This window comes from Scophthalmus maximus, chromosome 6, assembly GCF_022379125.1.
Source record: "Scophthalmus maximus strain ysfricsl-2021 chromosome 6, ASM2237912v1, whole genome shotgun sequence".
Lineage (NCBI taxonomy): Eukaryota > Metazoa > Chordata > Actinopteri > Pleuronectiformes > Scophthalmidae > Scophthalmus > Scophthalmus maximus.
This window is the reverse complement of record NC_061520.1, coordinates 9046008-9059038: the sequence shown is the minus strand read 5'-3', so window position 1 is coordinate 9059038 and position 13031 is coordinate 9046008. Positions and strand designations below refer to the sequence as shown.

Here is a 13031-nt window from a genome sequence, read left to right as displayed (position 1 = left end):
GCTAGCCCACACCTTAAATGGCTAAATTGAATAATTGATCCGTCCTCTGCTCAGGGATTTAGTCTGAGTGAACAGCGAGTCTGGTGGCACTTCATAGCCAGACTCACTTTTCAAGCATTTTTGCAATGAGCTGTACACGTGGATAGTACAAATCCCTGAAGATGTGTCATCTAATGATTAATTCATGATAAATAATGTAGATATTTGTGCACTAATCTAAACACCCTGACTGTCGTTCACTGTTTACCTGAAGACTATTAGGGGAAAGGAGCCAGTGAGAGCGGGTTATGCACAGGTTGTCCTGTCATGACACTGCGGGAGACAAGTCTGTCCAAAGCCTCAACCCTCCCCAGGGGATTTGTGGGATTGTGAGTGGAGTGAAGGATTAGGGTTTTAGTGGCACACAGCGGGTCTGTGGGTCAGTGTGTCAGTATATCAGTGAGTCAGTAGGCTTTTATTTTTCTGAGTAGTTTCAGCTATCTGCTTTCCATGAGCGGGGCCGATGTAATTACTCCCTACTGTCAAAGAGTACTCATCTACTGACGTTAACTCTGAACTTCCCTCATGCTCATGTTCTGAAACCATCACACGTGCAGTCACACAGTCGTCACCTATGTTTGTCACCCATCATAAACAAAAGGCCATCTTACTTGTTGGCAGTTAGAGGATGAATTGGCCACACCATTATTTGAGTTGTGTGGCTCACTTCCAGTCGCTATGAAGTGCCACATCCCAGTGGCTGTTGTGATACCATACTATCATTTATTCACTTATTTCGAAGTGTAAAGATGCCAGTCCTGCAAAAATGCCTTGTATACATTGACCCATACCTGCAAATATACCCTGCTGGAAGAAACATGAAAGCATAGATGACAGAGGTAAATGGAAATCAGCTTGAATCATTCAAAGCTATTAAATATTTTGACAACGCTGGATAATATATCAAATGGGGAGCTTTCACTACTTTTTGCTTTAGCAAGAAAATATTTCCAAAATTAAAAAGCGATTGGGAGGATATCTTGCACTCAAGAAAAATGCACACTGGGCCACAAACATTTCTACATTTACCTGCATGAAGTTGACATTTGAGACCAGTGATTTGGAAAGGAATATGTGTAAAATTTTGTCTGCCACAATTTTTTTTTGTGGCAGACTAACCTCAGACACTGATTATAGTCCATTGTGGATGGTGTAACATCAGCATTGCTGTTGGCTGTGCGGGGGGAGTTGGCAGGTTTTGGCAGTGCAAGTCAGGGATTCTTTCAACAGTTATTTAGGAGATTCGACTTGAGTTGGTTTTAAAACCTGAAATGTATTTGCTTATATATATGAGTTCATATATCTTTTTAATTCTCTTACTAATTAAAAATCAATATCATAGGTGTAGTTTAAATATAAGATTAGAGCACAGAAACCTTTATAGGTCAGTGCACATTTGTGATGCACCATGTATTGATGTGTGTCTCTATGCTTCTGTAATTATACAACAGAAAAATGTAATACTTTCTGTCTCAGCCCCGTTTAGCGGTCGTACTCCCTCCACCCACCAGATGTCCCCGAGTTTTATTTCTGTTTCTAGGTCCACCTGCTCACCTGTTTTCCAATTCCACAGACCAGAACTTCCTTGGCTACCTTTTTATACCATTCCTGTTTCCAGCCTGTCGGTGTGTATATGTTGGAGCCTTCCCTGCCTCGGCTACAACAACCAGCTGGGACAGATAAATAGCCGGACATTCATTTTCATTAGTTGTGTGCCTTTTAACAGTTCAGAGGAGAGTTACACATACCCAATACAAATGATGTGAAAATGATATCATGCCAAGGGAATGTGACAACTGTTTACACTCCTAACATAGACAGTCCATAAGCCCACTTCCACTATTTGTATGAGCAAATACGATCTTTGCCTTACAGACAGCACCAATGTGATTACATGGCACGTACCTCGTTTCTCATGCTGGGTAACATTGGGAAATTGATGACTGTGTTTTCACATACAAAGGATTATATTAGCTTACAATGATGCATTTGAATCTATGCCATCAACACATGATACTTTAGTTAACTGACTTTTACCAATGTTTTACTCTTTATGCACTAGTCAAATGTATATTCATATTGCTTGTGGGGAAAAACAATAAATTGTTATCAGCTGTGAGAAGAAATTTCTAATATTTTCTGCATCAAAACATTCCCAATGTTACGCTGAAAAGTGGTAAATCAAAACATCACAATACACCCATACAACTTATGTGAATTATCATAAGCTAACGTGCAATGTGAGGGGTGAAAAACTTAAACTATGAATTAATTTAATTCGAAGTTGAGATAATTTCTATGGAGATAGTTTGTAAAAACTTGTATTTAACTACTTTTTCAGGATTTAAAATGCACAAGGTCACAATGACCCAGGAATGTCATTGCTGTTCTTTAAAGTTGAACATCATATGGGGGTTAAGAAAACACGGAGAGTAAGAGATAATTGTGTTTACAGAAACATTATTTTTCAATTCAAGCTGTATATATTCGTTCTGTTCTGAGGTGCAGTGTTGTCATTGTGGCTAAAGAGGAGAGGTACAATGATTGAAAAGAAACAATGGGTTGATTTAAAATATTTCTTTATTAAAAATATACTTTAACTGTAATCATGTCATTTTAGTATACAAGGACAAATGTTATCTTTTAATTGCTATACAAATAATTAGTTATACATAATTGATAGTGTGATATAAAAAAATTAAAGATAATAATTATAAGCCAAATCCTGGCTCCATTTGCATCATACAGTATACACAAATTGTTGCATCATCTGTGTGCTCTGCTAGTACATACAATTCCACATATTAAAACAAGACTTAGAGTTTGAAAATATTGCTGATTGTCATTTTGCGCTCTGTGGGCCCATTTAAAATACAGTAGGATGATAAAGTGCTTAGTAAGTTATGATAAAATGGCACCTCAATGTCACGTTTAGCCCTGAGACAGGAAGTGCATACAAAATAAAACAAACCATAAACTAGAGCATCAAAAACATTTTGCACAAATTTGAACTCTAAAGCATGTTACACTGATGAGTGTAAACATAGGCGAGACGTAGGAAAGGCCTGTGTCCTTAACATATTTGGTGCTAGCAGTGTAATACATTAGTTCTCAGTTGTATTCATTTCTGTGCTGAATTGCAACGTATCGTACAGTAGAAATACTACTCATTTTTAAATAAACTACACTTGGTCATTGTTCAGGCATTGCTATGTCACTCTACATATTCACAACAAAGTATTCAGCTGCAATTTATAAATAATACAGTAGATTTTGTTTTTGTGGTACAAAGATGTTTTGAAATCCCATCCAAAATGATTAACAGATCTGGAAAGCTTGTAATTTTGCATCATCCCAGAAAACTTTAGACTTTGAAAGATATAAATGGTCATTGATCCAACTGCCTCACAGACCTTCACATTAACTGACACTGAGGCAATAGCTAAATGTTTGATCACGTTGCTGAAAAATAACCCTGGGGTCGTATTCTGTCAGAGTCACAGTTACCCAACTGATTAGCTGACTTGTGTAAATAATACAGTGGAGATGCTGATTAAGCATATTTCCACCTGCATGCATCAGCAGCAGCAGTCAGGCAGACATTAGGGCAGAGTTTAGTTGTTTGAACTAGTTCAGTTCAATTTCACTGTTCACTGGCTCATGTCATAACTTCATCAGATGGCTAAAATGTTTGTTGAATGTAAACAATGGAGAATTATCAGAATACCAGTAGCACTGTGTGACAGGTCAATTTCAAAAAAAGGTATGTGCTTACATACCAGAGACCTATATATTTGAAGATGGTGTTACTCAAGGAAACATCCTCAGCCTGATTTTGTTTTCACAGTGCTCCCAGTTGAATATCTCTGTTTCCCCAATTGACTCCAGTACACAGTTTGCTCTCATTGTCTGTCTTAGTGACATTTATACATGGATGGGTAAGAACTTGAAAATGAAATGAAAAAATGTAATTATTTTAACAGGACCAAAAGTGGCAAGAGAAAATCTAAATTTGGGAGTGATTATAACACAACTTAGTTTCAACTCTCATTTAACGAGGTCTTTAAAACATCCTTTTCTCAGCTTAGAAATATTGCCAAAGTTGTGTGTGTGTGTGTGTGTGTGTGTGTGTGTGTGTGTGTGTGTGTGTGTGTGTGTGTGTGTGTGTGGTAAATGACCTGATAATCAATGGCCAAGTTGCACTCGTCATGACTTAAAGAAGGCACATTTTAAATCTAGGATCTCATTCAATGTTTTAACAGCTTTGCTTTGAAAAAGTAGCAATTATATAGACCAAGACCGTTCTGTAAAATGACGTATTAAGACTCTATATACAGTATGTGACTATAATATGAAGCATACTGGAAATATAGCTAATGTGTCTTGAAAGTCATGTTACCTCTGTTCAAAATTTCATGAGATCCATAGAATATTTTGACTGCATCTTTGAACTGAATTCCAGTGGCAATTATGTAATACACAATAAACAAACTACATATGACAAAAATGGAAAAAAGATGCACAATACAGTGAAGGCATCATGTTAATCTCTCTGTGTGGCCTCCAAAAATAATTCAAAAGTTTAATTATTGGAATTGGTTTAAACTTCTCTGGCTAATGATTTAATGAATGAATTTATAATAGTATTGTCTATTTTGTCAAGAATCCTTATATGAGGGATATATTTTGTAGAAAATGTATCAGATGTTGCCTGAGTTACTGTGTCTCGCGCAGAAAAGAAACATCAATGCTGGTTGTCCAAAGAAGGACACATCTTAGTTTTTGTGTGTTCTGTGACTGTCTCTACTGCAATACACACAAAACAAATCTTTGTTAAGTATAACATGTCTTTCATGCTGTGTCCTTTATGTGCATCCACAGGATTCCACTATCATGTCAAGAACGTCCATCTTGACAATGCTGTGCTGAGAGTCAAAGAAGACCATGGAGAGTGGCCGGTGCTCAGTGGGAACACAACATGAAGTTGTTGCTGTGTTAATGCCGTTGATTTTCAGCTGGCTGAAGACAGTGGCATGGAACGAGGATGCTATCCCAGGGGAACCGGACAGGTGTTGGGGGCACTGACCTATGCAGTAGTTCATATGGTAACCTTCAGGAGCAATGATCCACTCGTCCCACTGGATATCCTTGAACTTGATGTAGAATTCTCTCTTGCAGCACACGCTTACCTCGTCCCCACATCGCAACGAGCGCTTCTTGAGTAAGTGTTTGGGGTGGTCATCCCGGAGACGCACCTTGGCCACCAGGAAGGGCTGGTTGAGGGTTTCAGCAGGCCCATCTATGGAGCAAAGGTTCTTCCCATCATCGTCGCAGCTTACCTCAAGCCGCATGCGGCGTTGGCCACCGTCGAGGAACGCCTGCATGGTGTGCGTGATGGTGAAGGTGTGCCAGTTGCTCTCCTGGACCTCCAGCATCTTTTCTATCACCAGGGTGCGGTTACTGCCCGATACCCCATCGTCTGCAGAAAGGAATACTTTGGCAGGCAGCCGGGAATCCCGCCGAGGGTCCCCCGAGGAGCGGGCGTAGATCCACAGGGACGCCTGGAGTACCTGGATACTCTGGCCACGCTCCTGCAGAAATTGGAAGGCGAGACTGAGGCTAGCCTCCTCACCGTGGCCCGTCCCACCTGCGGATCAATGACGATTCAACACAGACTATGATTATTTTGTTCACTTAGAAAAATTATTCAAAACCACGATTGAAATGTTGAGTTTCAGATTAAAAAGGGCAAGTCCATCTATTTTTTAACCTATCTTACACCTTTTAGCTTATCATTATAATCTGATTGATACTTTGACTAGAAAAAGCTCTTGACAAGCCCTGGGCACAAGTTACGACAGATACCATCTTTTGCCTCATTGTAAGGAACAGTCCAACAACCTAAAGTAATTCACAAAGCAATCCAGACTTAATTTCTGTGCATATTACGCACGTAATACGTTCAATACGTGTGCCACACAGAGGGAAACAGAACAGCGTCACTTAATAAAAAGGTGAATACAAAACTTACTTATATCTGCGAAGCTCACTATTTCATAGCCTTGATCTTTGGTGGGTATATTGTTTTCCAGTTCAAGAGTGCCATCCTGCCTGACGCGCCCCGAGTGCAGTTTGCGCAGCGCAGTGAGCAGCGCTGCCCGGGGCACCGTGTGGGTTATGTTTGGTCTCTCTTTCAGGTGCAGCTTCTCCAAAATTTGCTGCTTGGCGATTTCTGTCATCAGCCTCTGCTCTGCGCTCTTCTCCATTGCCGGCAAGCCACACGAAGCACAGCCCGGGGAGCCACTGACCCAGAGATCGTTCAGCAGCATGTGCGCCAAAAACAGAAATGATGGGAATGCAAAAGGCGTCATCCTTGACCCTAAAGTAAATACGTGCATGTTTGTGCTCGCCATGTGTAAAAAGACCAAATAAAAATCTTCAAGTCCCCCTTCTCCTGAGCTGTTCTTTACGCGTCACAAAGTTTTTCCAAATGTTGTCAAAGGTGCGCGTTGCAGCTGGACACCGAGAGGAGAGGAGCCGAGAGAAAGGAGTGGCGTGTCAGCCTCCAGAAGGTGAAGATATCATCTGGGGTAATCCACCAAAAGTGGTGACACGTTGGAGGGACGCACCAATGAGCGCATCGGGGCACCGGGGAAATTACTGGCAAAGCATCAGTCTGACTCGCCCTCTCACACCGCAGGCACACGCACGCTCCTGACTCACAACCACCGACTTCTTAGTGGCCCCCAGAATCGATAAAAACGTCTGGGCAAAACGACACACCTGATATGCCACACGAGGTCACTCGCTGCATTGCACTGATACATCATTCAGGTTTAACAGTGATTTCCATCCATTTGGGGATGAACTGTTTCTTGTTTTTGTTTTATTTGAATCGTCCCTTCTGTACCTCAATAGGGAGTTGATGTGCCACGCTGTGCCAGGAAAGGCAACCTCCCATCACCCTTGCCATGTCAACGTTGAAATTCGGTGCCCTTTAACCCAGTTATAGAATCCGCCTCATACAGTCACCAAAAATCGAACTGTATTTTCAAAATGGGAAAAAGTGCTCGAGGCTTTGAGGCGGGGACCACAATTCGGTATTTGAAACAGGCTCTGTCATGTTTCCTGCGAGGTGGTACAATGTGTTGCAAAAGTATGCCTCATTTGTGTGTGTGTGTGTGTGTGTGAGAAAGAGAGAGAGAGAGAGAGAGAGATAGAGAGAGAAAGAGATCCACAGCAAATTATATCTAAAAGTCTAGATATGTTATTAAGTTCTGGAGACATGGGCACAAAAAGCTAGTGGAACAAAAGACATACTGTATTGTGGACCTGTACAGTAAGTAAAAAGAGTTAGTGATTTTGAAGGTCAAACCCTGAAGACAGCATGCTTTGTCCTACAATAGGACATGTTTTGGTTGTTTAGACTTCCACACTGACACATAGCGAACAGACAGGTGTTGACGATCAAATCAAGTTTTTAAGTTTATCATCAAAATACATAATAAGTCCTATCAGTGGAACCTATCAAGAATGTGTTTTCACTGAGCTCGTCACCGAAGTACTTGCCTGCCCACCAGTGGCGACTTCTAGGAGTTACATCAACTGTACACATGAAGATGTGTTGTAAAATAATAAGAAAAGTTGATATTTTGCTAAACAGCACCCCCACCCCCATCGTGATCATAGCATATCCTTCATGTATTCAATAGTTTCTACCCGATGCGTGGAACATATCAAGTGGTGGAGGAGAGGAGGTAGTAGTAGGCCAACTCAGATCCTTCACTTCAGTTAAAAGTAAGTCAAGATACTCTTTTACAAGTTGCCTTCAAGTGCCAGTGGGCCTTTGGCCTTCTTAAAACGTATGCACACAGGATATTTGTGCACACAGGTTATAATCTTGTCAAACATTATTAAAAAAAAAAAAAAAGAAGGCCTCTAGGAGGCTCTGATGTTGTAATCGTTGCAGAACAATACAGGGTACCCTCGTTTTTTTAATTCTGAGCAAAACTTTGTACAACTCCCCCCTTAAGGAGATCTTCTCAATACTGATGCACCGATTGCAATGCCAAGTAACCAAAAGAATGCAGTGGTATAAAATTGGATTAATAATTATAATACTTGTACTAGAGTTTCTACTTGCCATTACTGGAGCTATGCAAAAGATGTATCCTCTTGGCACCTCAATGACAAAACATGCTGACAGTCGGTGTATACAAAAAGTTTACAATACCCTGAACGTCTCCCTGAGACTGAGGAGTACGTCGCTGACGTAAACTGTTGGTGAGGGGGTAAAAAAAAAAAAAAAATAGTGACGCTGCTACACTCACGGAACAACGACGGGGCAATAGCGTTTTGTTTCTTTTCCCCTTTAAGTTGTGTCCCTTTTTATTCTTTGGCGTCTTGGTTGTCACTCAGCCGGAGCGGAGCAGACCGGACCGCCTCGCTCGCTCGCTCGTCCGTCGCCGGAGGCTCCTTAATCGGCGCCGTTCACGCCGCTCTCCCCTCGCGCGGCGCTATATTGACAGTCGGGGTCGCGGCGAGCCGAGCGAGTCAAGCTAGCGGCACCATTGCATTAGCGTCGGTAAGTCATTCGCGGAGCTAGCTAGCTGCCCTGCGCCTAGCTACTAGCTACTAGCACCTGCTTGTTTGAGAGCTGACAGTGGCGGTGGCGGCTCGTAACAAGGCTCGCCTCAGCGTGACCGTGTGTGTTCTTGTCTTGACTCGCCAGCTGCAATGTGAATGCCACGTTTTGTCCGAGTCGGTGCGCTAGGGAAGACACAGAGAAGAAGAAGAAGAAGCTAGCTATAGCTAGCTAGCTAGCTATAGCTAGCGGGGTTGACGTTGGCTAGGCTAGGTGTTGCTAGGTGGCTAATTATACTCGCCGGGGGAAGCGAGCTGGAGCCTTGAGCTAGCTATTGTTAGCATGTAGGCAATAGGCTAATATTTCCAACTGCACCGCCACGGCTCTGACCACACTTCCATATGTTCTCCACAGATTAGACCTTGGCAGGATTTTCCCACACGGAATCGAAGCAGACGACCAGCGACACGGTGAGCAGACCTCCCTCCCCCCCATACGTGACTCGAGACGATTTTAAATCGGTGATCCATGATTTTTAGTTAAAATGTAACGTGACGTCAGGCCCCATTGGTTTGTATTAATCACTGGATGTTAGTATGTTTTGAAGCTGGTTTGAAAATGTGTCTAAAAAAATTGTTAGACCACATCCCCAGGCTGTGTTTACGCTCCTGTTGTTTTGAAGTAGAAGCAGTGTTGTGTGAAATGCATTCATAAGCCCCCTTTTATCACCATCTAATCTAAGGTTTCCTGTTTTGTGTTAGGCCCTCCCTCATTCAGGTTCAGTTCATAGGGAAACAAGCCCTTCATTTTTCTGTTTTTACAATCCATGGTTTGTGTAAATACAAGAGGATTCACGTACGAAATAGGAATTGTCTGCAAACATTCAATGAATGGCCAGCACTGTGTCTTGGCTTTGGTGCTACATTTTTTTTTGACACTTGAGATGAAAATAGACGGCAAGACCCTTGAGTCGACCAAGGTGGGATCACAGCACAGACTGTCAGGGCCGCAATTCAAACATCTGTTCTGGGAAAACTGCATGTGCGACTCTGAAAACATAAATATTAATAGGTATCGACTTGTCATGTGCTGTCGAGAATTGGATGCAAATGGCCGGCAGGGACTGCCAACATACGCTGGATGTTGAGATTGTCATGAAAATGGCACAGAAATCAAGGACAGGTTACCGAGGTGAGCAATTTGAGGTTTAAAACATTGGATACTCCGTCTTTATATACAAGATGTGACCCTATTCCAGCTTATATCTCTCTGCATTTGTACACTGGGCGCCTACTTTTAAACAACACTGTGTCCAGTTACTGGTGTAAGGGCAGTGTCATTGAGAAAAGGTTCATCTATAGTATGATCTGATGGAGGTGAGTCATTGAATCAACAGTCTGCTGTTGCTAAGGCCAGCGATGAGAAAGATGTACTGTAGTTTACTCCCCTGCTCGTCAAAATGATTCTCCCTTATATCCTGCAACTTTCAGTCTTCATGTTGCTGAATGTATCAAATTGTTAAATGTCAAATTGTTGGGTTTGTTTTATTGCAACAAGGTGAAGTGTGAGTGTAAAGTTTGATATTTTACAATTTTCCTTATTCGTTTGTTTTGTTTGCAAGATGCACGACGATACACAATTGTTCCCTACACACGTAGAACGTGTGATGTCTTGTGTTGGAGTTAATCTACTTGCTTTTACTGTATTCATGTCCTTTGAGCAAGTATTTATAAAAGCCCAAAGGGTCTTAGTGGTTTTAGTCCAATAAGACGTGATCTCTGTGTTTATTTGTCAGCCAGGTATCCATATCTGCTTCAGTCTCTGAATCTCTGTTTGCAGCTGCAGAAGCAGGACTGTGTCTTTTTCTAGAGAGATTTGAAGAGCTATTTATAGATCTCTGCCAGAGCACCAAGCGCTGTGCTGTTGCTGCTGCTCCTATCTCTCTCTTCTCTTAACCACTCCTGCTTCTGTTTTCTCCATGCCTCTATCTTTATTTGTCCATCTTCTTTTCCCCTTCTCTTTATATTCTGCGCTACTTTTCTCTTGACGTTTTCACTGTTTTTCCAATCCTCCGTTTCCATATCTATCGCTCATTGCAAGCTTTGATGTAAATTATTGATCAGAGCAGAAGGGGAGGTGACTGGTTGCTTCGCAGCAAGTCTGTCCTCAGATTGGATGTAGGTGCCTGTGTGACTTAAGATTCATTTCTGCAAAGCTGGAGGGTTTTCACCAGTTCAAAGGGAAAGAAAAACAGGATTCATCACATGTTGAATTTCACCATTGGATCGTAGGATCCAAGCGGGGTTGAAAAAGCCTCTGTTATGATTTCTGTTAGATTAACTAACACTTTTAGATTGAGTATCCATTGACTTAATGCAAGTATAGCTTAAATAATTTTATATGTTTGGGCCAAAATAGGCTTCGTACAACACTTGATCTGAAATTAAGAGGCAAGTTATCTCCAAACAAAGCTATGTTTAGTAAGGAGCCATATTTTGCCTGTTTATACGTTTACAATGAAAATAACAATTTGCCAGCATTTCCTAACGGCTTTACCTCAGTTATATGCTGCGTGTAGTAACTGCAGCACCTTGTCAGGTAACTGTTCACGAAAGGTTTATCTGTGATATCTCTGGCTACTGATCCTTGCTCAGCTCCTCCCCCTTCTCCTACCTTCTCTCTAAGCCATTTACTGTCTACTCTTACTGTCCAGTGAAAGAGGCTACCTGGCTGCCCAAATGCAGAAGAGGCTGTTGGACTTCAAGGTGGCATTAGGTGGCATTAGCGCATGCTATCCCATTTACTCCAATCATGTGGTCAACCTGAGAGAAGCCCTTTATTTTTTTCAGGGCCATGCTAGGACTGCAAAGTCATTGGTTGGTTTATCATTTTTAAAATGGCTACGGAAAAGATGGAAGGGAAAGTAGAAGGGCCAAAAGGCTTCTTGTAGACATCCATCCATTTATTCATTTTCAGTGCCACCAAAACGACTGTGTTGCTGGCATTGTCTTTCTAATTGTCAGATCAATTCTAAGATGTAAGTAGCAGACTGACTTTGTGGACAACCTCAAACCGCTTGGAGGTGTATTTACAGACCTATTTTCTCACTCAAATTGTAGCGCTTTAGAGCATTTTAGTGTCCTTGGAAATATTTGATAATTCCTATGCTTATAAGTGGTGATGGTGAATGCCTCTAACATTTTTTTAGTTTATGCATCTACTGATTTAACTATCAATGTCTAGTCTGGACATTGCTTCTTAAATGTAATTCACAGCTGAATGCTGCCTGACTTGGCCACAAATTTGAGTGTTCAAATTTCGCTAAGAACCCAATAAAGCCTGGTCACATGTTGTCACCTCAAGAACTCCACTATGAATGAGAGAGGCATCCCAGTACTCCAGCCACCTTTTGTAGAGTTCCCTAATGACGTTTCCTTTGATACTGAACTTTTGACTGCCTCTCTTTTCCGCTGCATCTTTTCCGCTGACGTTGGCAGTGAGGGGGCTGGAGGCAGGAGATGCAAATGTGTCGTCTTGCGGGATTAAGGTTTTTTCCTCGCTAATGAGGTGGTTTCTTTATAATCCCCCACTAGCTTCCCTTAAAAACTCTAACTAACTATGACCGCTGTCACTACTTAAAGCTCATTGAGTTTGTCCTGACAAACGTTGCAGATAATTACCTCATATATTCCCATGAAATGGCGAGAGATGATTGGTGACTCGACTGTGCCTGGGCTGTTTTCTGTCTCTCTACAGACGGAGGCTTGTATCTTTATTTCTTTTTAAAGGAACTTAATCTTAAATTATAGTAAAATTATCTATTTGTTGAGATCTCTCATAACTATCCTGCTGTTGTGTCAAGTGACATACTGGCTGATCCAAGCAGCTCTTTAAACAGCTGGGCTTCTTGCGAGCCCTGGGTTGGCTGTCATTGCAATTATATTGTTACACAGGCAGAGAGCAAACAAGATATAAGAGAGAGAGAGAGCAGGAGAGAATCCACACGAAAGGGAGGGTTGGAGGAGAAGGGAGCGGTGCAAACTGTGCGCATGATGGCATGACAGCAGCAGAGAGGGAGCCAGCCAGCAAGCAAGGCTTACCGTCTCCCTGTAGTGCTTGTGCTTCATTCAGAAAAAAAAGGGGGGCAGTCAAAATAGTGCTCCTCACCATTTTGCATGAAACCCATCAACACAGACAGCGATTTCGGTGACAACAGACAGGACGGGAACAGAGCAAGTGTGAAGACGGAAGAGTGTAAGAATGAGCTGAAGAAAGTGACAGAGCTATTTACGAGCAGAAGGAAATGGAATTCATTAGTTTGTACTACCTAGCGAGATAAAACTACTTTCAGTGGTGTGCCGGTCCAGAGCTGCTTCTGCTGCTGCTGCTGCTGCTTCTCCTGCTTCTG

General features: G+C 41.9%; 2 protein-coding genes across 18 annotated transcripts in view; one reads left to right on the top strand and one right to left on the bottom strand.

The window, feature by feature from the left end:
• Window positions 1–2601: 2601 nt before the first annotated feature.
• Window positions 2602–8351, bottom strand: LOC118309073 (inhibin beta B chain). The gene is made up of 2 exons (XM_035630720.2): window positions 6071–8351; window positions 2602–5686 (listed from the first exon to the last, which is right to left on the bottom strand). Exons 1-2 carry the CDS (start codon window positions 6450–6452, stop codon window positions 4905–4907), a joined length of 1164 nt encoding a protein of 387 aa, XP_035486613.1. The 5' UTR covers window positions 6453–8351; the 3' UTR covers window positions 2602–4904.
• A 16-nt stretch (window positions 8352–8367) lies between these two features.
• LOC118309071 (R3H domain-containing protein 2) overlaps window positions 8368–13031 on the top strand; it is a 43269-nt gene continuing 38605 nt past the window's right edge. For 8 of the 17 annotated variants that reach the window (XM_035630710.2, XM_035630716.2, XM_035630704.2 and 5 more), the window contains exons 1-2: window positions 8369–8623; window positions 9038–9093. The gene's annotated coding sequence lies outside the window, so the exon portion shown is untranslated. Of the gene's footprint in view, window positions 8624–9037; window positions 9094–13031 lie in introns of all 17 variants that reach the window. The other 9 variants (XM_035630701.2, XM_035630700.2, XM_035630702.2 and 6 more) reach the window with 3 other exon arrangements.

What these genes read in the sequence shown, in the direction of transcription:
- LOC118309073 (XM_035630720.2), bottom strand. Translation starts at nt 6,452, where the DNA reads ATGGCGAGCACAAACATGCACGTATTTACTTTAGGGTCAAGGATGACG. An exon ending in AGTGAGCTTCGCAGATATAA is followed by an intron (nt 5,687 to 6,070) that starts GTAAGTTTTGTA and finishes ATTGATCCGCAG; the next exon opens with GTGGGACGGGCCACGGTGAG.